Raw genomic sequence first — 6,288 nt, 5'->3', positions numbered from 1 at the left:
TGGATTCCTAACTAGAAAACACACACAATCCCCTTTAAAAAGCAAGCGACCATTTCCCAAGCAGTAAACTACCTCGGTGTGCAAATGTCAACCGAGATGTGCGGTGAGCTTGTCACCCCCGGCAGTGCCCTGCCAATGTGCAGCCCAGGAGGGAGCGGGAAATGCGCCCTCCTCTCCCCGTTTTTGACAGGCCACTCTCCGGGGGAGGCTGCAGCTTTATCAGGTGGCTCCTGGTCGTCCACGCCCTGCGAGGTCAGCCTTTGCCAAACGGCCGCTTGCCTTGGTTCCTGCAGAGCCAGTGGCCCTGACAAAAGCCAGGCGAGCAGGACGAGCCCCTGCGGAGCCAGCGCAAACTGGCTGTGAGGAGAAGCGAGAGTCGGTGGGCGGGTCCTTCCTGTCAAAACTTTTTCGCTCGCCTTTCGCCACCTCAGGCAGGGCTTCGTCGCGCTGTGGCTGCGTTGGCTTCGAAGGCGCCACACCTACGGCGGAAGAAGGCGCCCGTTTCCTCTCAGAGACCGCTTGAAACGGGGAGAGAGGGGAAGAGAGAACAGAAGTGGCGGGCAGGCGAGCTCGTCCCTTCTCGTCGCGGGGATGGAGGAGAAGAAGGCGAGCCCTCCCCGGGCAGATGCGCCTTCTCCCTCGTCCCGCTGGTGGATGCTCCCCGGCGAGACCGGCCCCAGGGGCCGCGCCCAGAGCGACGTCTCCGCTTTCTGCACGCTGCGAAAGAGCCACCTGCAGCGGGGCGCGCTCTCCGGCTCAGGTAAGGGAGAGGAGCCGCCAAGAGCTGCCACCTTCATCCCACCCCACCCTCTTTCTCGGCAGCCGGGGGGCTTGCGCCTTTAACAGGCAGGGATTCTGCAGGACAAGCTTCCCCAGCCCACTGCAGCTGCTTTGCGAAGTGGCTTGCTGGGAAAGCTTCACCTGAATGCAAGTCGGTCAACAAGCCTAGATCCAGGATCCAGGATCAGGTTGCATTGTAAGCCTCTAGGAGTTCTCTCCAAGCAACTTTTTTTTGCCTATGTGAGTAAGATAAGCATATATGTGAGAATTTAAAATGTTCTGCTGGATATGTGCAGTATTGTATAAGGTTATGGAGGGATTTTCTGTTGCTTTTTTTTTTAAAAGTAGGGAGTCATATATGAGTCCCACTTCATACCTCCCTTTCCTGCAGGAATGCTTAGCCTTTGATAGTTGCATGGCAGGCAGGAATTCAGGAAGCACCAGGTCACTGTGGTTGAGAGGTAGTTATGGGAAAGATATTCTCCCACTGAACTTCTGCCTGTCACAAGGCAGCTGCCAGCATGATGTTAGGTCTAGAGAGGTAATCCTCATGGGATCTAGAGAGGTAAGCCTCATGGGATCTACAGTGTTACGCTTCTGGTAGGATGTCAAGATTCCTTAACGCAAACTTGGCCTTGAGCCTACTGACCTCCCTGTTAATTTAAAACTAGAGTAGTTCCAGCATGCTTTTGTAGATGAACTGATATTTGGCTGGTGATTATGAGCATGAAGAAACACAGTAGTGGTTGTTCCAGACTAGCACTGAGAATGATTGTCATCTTCTCTGGCTTGGCTTGGTTTACATCTCAGTCCTTTGGCAAGTGATGGGTTCTCTCTGGTAGTTAGTATGCCACATGCTTTGACCATTAAGGAAGCTGACATGACAGACACTTATTTTCTTCTTAGTAAAATGGTCATAACGGCAGCCTACTTCAAAAGACTTTCTAGATAAGAGCTGTGGCCTTCCAGCCATTGCTGGACTCTCAACTCTTATCACGTGATACCATTTGCCATGCTGGGCTGGGGCTGATGTGAGCTGAAGTCCAACAATATCTAAAGATCTACACATTTCCCAGCCCTGCTCCAGACTAAGGTTGTACAGCACTTCGTTACATTAGGAGAACTAAATATTATGTTATATAGTACTTTTAATGGAATTTGAGGCTTTGGCAGGGGCAGCCAGCTCATGAGGCAAGGTGAGGTAACTGCCTTAGGTGGTAGGGTCCACAGGTGTAGTGCATGGGAGTCTTCTCACACCAAAAAAAATTCTATATGTTGTAAGTCAGTTTGTCAAGCAAAGGGTTGTTTTCAGTAATTTTTGAATCTAGCATGTGGTCACCGTGAGGGACTTAGGCCATCGTGTGGGGCCTAGCTGGTGCTCAACCATTCCAACAGCCGACGCTTCATTTGATAATGGGTTTGCCATGGATTATCCATGAAGGATACTGCTGCTTGACGTTTCGAGAAAATACCTGTTTCAAATCTGCTGCATGCCCATTCCATTTGGCACAACAAATGAGTTTTGTGTCAACGTTTTCCAAAGTATGAACTTCAACCCTCTGTTCAACCAGAACTTTTTTCAGGGGGAACTCACAGAAACACAGTTCTGGCACCTCTCAAGTGGGTGCCATTGCCATTCTAAGAGAATGAGGGAAGTGTTCATGGTGAGTTCTGGCACCTCTTTTTCTAGAAAAAAATAGCACTGTGTTCAACCATTTTATGAATTTCAACCCTATCTTCAGTTGTAAGGCTTGAAAACTTCCAACATTACCTGGGGTTTGGGCTGTTAGTCATAAGAACAAGCATCTCTCATGTAGCAAGCATTTGGGTAAAAGGCTAGGAAGTATAGGCCATACTTGCAATTTTAAAAAATGGTTAATAGCAGCCTTAGGGCCATACCCATACCAGTGCTGGGAGAAGTTAATCCTTCTCTCTTGTGCCATTTTCCCATGTCTTTGAATCTGCTATTTTTCATGCATGTGCAAGCATATGGGTACAATAGGGAGTTAAGCAAACTGCTTTACCCACTACTGCAGCCTCAGTCTGATTCCCCTGCCCCATAGCTATTCACACACCCCTCTTTTTTTAAAGGAGATAGTGTCTGTAGTTCTCTCACATAACATAAAATTTTGCCCTCAGTGTAAGCTTTTGAAAGGACTGGTTTTCATACCTGGATTCTCAGAGCATGGGCATCAGCTTGAGAAATAACAGACTGTATTTGGTTACTGCACTGTCTAAAAGCTTTTTGAATAGTAAGGAGGTGCAGTATGTTGTTGTTTCCAGGTTTGTCGATTTACATCAAGACTTGACTGAAGAGCATTGCTTGGAGGACTTGCATTGTTCAAGGCTCAGACAATCTCTATATAGGGAATACACTTTGCACTTGACATATTTCAGGACCTGAATGAATCTGCATATTGTTTATATAACATCTATAGTCTGTTCCAGGAGCATGGGTTTAATTCAGAGTTGTAGGGGACCTTCATTTTCTCACAGACTTTGAGGGCCTTTAAGTTCACCCAAATATCGATGAATTTGAAGTATAACTTCTTATTATTTTTATTTATTATATCCTGTCCTTTCTCATACAGACTCCAGGGTGGCTAACAGCATCTTAACAAACAACAGAATTAAAAACATAAACTAAAACCCACTGTAGCAGCAGCAGCAGGAAGAACAAAACAATCAAAGATACAATTCAGTAATATAGTTTCCAATTGCCACTCTTAATATGCCCCAGGCTTGCAAAAATAAACAGGGTTTAAGTTGACACCTGAACAAAAGAAGCTGAGGGACAGCTGGATCAGCAGAGGGAGAGAGTTCAGTAGGCAGGGGACTATCAGAGCAAAATATGGCAGATCTCCAGGCTATCTTCTCTGGGCTTCTGCTGCAGAACTCAAAACTTGTGTTGCCTGGTACTGTTGAAAGGTGATCCTTCAATTTATGCAGAGATTGATGGTGTTGATATTTATTGAGGCTGGAACCAGATATTCTAGGCTATCTGTTACATTTTTCCTGTGCTAGTCTTTCATGAAGTGTTGAAGTTCCTATAAACTAATTCTATGAAGGGCTATTATGGATAATAGCTCTGCAACACAGAGACTTATTCTGGGCTGGAATTGGGGAACTGAATACTTGAGGGCCAAGGGCCTGTAGTTTCAAACAGAATGTTCAGTTCAAAAGCACAGGAATGAGAAGGCGGTCCTCACTGTTCTAATTATTAGACAGCATTTTATGGACCTCTTTGAACTGCTTTGTGAGAGAAATGTGATCTGCTTTGCAACTTGACATTAAAATGGTGGGGAAATTTATGTGAATGTACCCATACATTATCTGTATTGGTATACATTGCAAAAGTGGAGAACCCATGGCACACCAGATGTTTTTGGCCTATAAGTTCCATTGGCCCCAGCCAGCATGGCCAATGGTCATGGATGATAAAAGTTATAGTACAGTGGCAGCTGGAGAGGCAGAAATTCCCCATCACTGATACTGAAAACATCAATTGCTACAGGAAGAAGTTAATGAGAATATTCTAGTTAGAGACATTGTCCTTTCTAAAAAGCAGTTTTGGCAACGGTTCACAAAATCCATCTATCTGTTATTCCATATGTTCCACCTATCTCTAAAGAGATTATTGTTTAATATGCTGATAGTTACAATTTCCTGCCATCTATTTTGTTCAGTTCTTTTAAGCTATAGACCTTATGAAGCAGGCTAGTCTGCTTTGTGGTTTGCTTTATATTGATGTTGTCTTTATTGTCTCCGGTGCAAAAAGGTAAAGGAAGACAGAAATATTATGCAAGCATTCATTAGAATAAGTTCTGGACTGAAAGCAATGGGACTTCCCTGCAAAAACAGGGCTAGAGCTGGCTGGGGTTGAGAGGAGTCATAGTCCAGCAACATCTAGAGGGGAAATAAATAAATTAGCTGTGGCTTATTCACTGGCTTTCAGCCTTGAGATGCCTATTTAAGGACTGGTGCCACAGACCCTTCTCCCAAGGCCCTGTGGGACCCTGAATGCTGTCTGTGCAAGGAGAAGAGAGATGGGGGAGGCCAGCAAATTCATGTCTCTACCTGGGAACCCTGTTGACCTTGAGCTCTGTGACTTTTCTTCAGGGCCTCGAAGCTGTAGCTTATTGCCACTCCCTCTTTCTTTTGAGTTTGTTTGTTTGTTGCTAAGTTGCTACTGTGGGCATAGAAGCCAACTCCTAGGGGCCAAGGTCCCTTCCGCTCCTCCAATAAAATATTTGAGGAGGCCAGGCCCTCCAAAGTTGATGGGAATTGCCATTCAAATGGTGTTTGTGTGTCGGGGGTCATGACACCCAAGGTTTGCTGCTCCAGTTTATTCTTGTAACACTGCATCATGGTTTAGTGATATGTTTGTCCTGGGCCTTATTAAAATGCCCCACCTTCATAAGTTTATAATCATCAGGGTGCCTTGAACTATGTGTGTACCAAATTTCAGCTTTCTAGGTTATGATAACCCTGATAATTTTCATACTGCTATGAAATCCATCAACACCAAGAAGCTTCATCTACATGATTTCTATAAATGCATGCATCTTTGTGTGTTAAACAATATTCTGTGCAAACTGAAGAGAAGGAAAATCTGCCATTGAACTTTTTCCTGTCTCTTGCTAGATGCAATTTTCTAATAGATACCCAGATTGTGTTTGTAATTTCCTGTTTCTGACTGAAATAGAGAAATGCAGGAAGCATTGCTTTCAAAACATATGCTAATATTCTCTCTTGGGTTTTAATCTCCACTATCTTGGGGATTTTATTTATTTGTCAGGGCTGTAATTCACTGTCATATGCCAAGGTGGCGTTAATATTTCACTTTAACTTCTAACTTAGATTCCAGAGCAGCTAAAAAGGAAACAGAGTGAGGTAATGAAAAGTTTACAACTGAGAATTATTTATTGTCTCCATAGCAACAATGAGATTGTCTAAATGCCCAGCTGCCCAAAACAATGAGCAGCGTTACAGTCCATCTTATTGTCATGGTTGGACCATCAGCTGGTGAAGTTTGGATTGGTGGTAGCAATACCTCCCCACAAGGGTGGTGGACCCATTTGGATGGTGCACCCTCAGTGCCTGATGGATTCCAGAATGCAGAGATGAATGACAATTCTGTTGAAGCTCTGGTCATGTCCAAGTCCGGATCAGGGGTGGAATTCAATGTTAAACTCTTACAAACATTCCATCTGCGTGAGCATATCAGCTTGCCAGACAGAATGACACCCACCCACCCTGGTCCTCTTCACCCATGCACTGTGCTTATGGTACTCCCAACACCCCCCGCAGCCTTTTTTTATTCTGCAAAATGTTTCATATTTTTCAGTTATAAGAAATCTAATTTTGGTCACATTCTTATATTTCAATATTTAAAAGGTGTGTGTGTGTGTGTGCGCGCGCGCACACACACACACACACACGTGCACACACACACACACACACACAATCTTTTGTCCAAAACTGCTTTGTAAAAGCTGTCACTTATTC

At 44.8% G+C, this 6,288-nt stretch overlaps 1 protein-coding gene across 2 annotated transcripts in view; it reads left to right on the top strand.

Moving 5' to 3' along the window:
- The first annotated feature begins 468 nt into the window (after positions 1-468).
- PHACTR2 (phosphatase and actin regulator 2) overlaps positions 469-6,288 on the top strand; it is a 90,060-nt gene continuing 84,240 nt past the window's right edge. The window contains exon 1 of one of the 2 annotated variants that reach the window (XM_028723584.2): positions 469-760. In XM_028723584.2, the coding sequence (XP_028579417.2) occupies positions 592-760 (169 nt within the window). In that variant the 5' untranslated portion in view covers positions 469-591. The remainder of the gene's footprint in view (positions 761-6,288) is intronic. The other variant, XM_028723579.2, reaches the window with a different exon arrangement.

Source organism: Podarcis muralis, chromosome 3, assembly GCF_964188315.1.
Source record: "Podarcis muralis chromosome 3, rPodMur119.hap1.1, whole genome shotgun sequence".
In the NCBI taxonomy this organism is placed as follows: Eukaryota; Metazoa; Chordata; class Lepidosauria; order Squamata; family Lacertidae; genus Podarcis; species Podarcis muralis.
The sequence above is the reverse complement of the archived record's forward strand: the minus strand, read 5'-3'. Positions and strand labels throughout refer to the sequence as shown.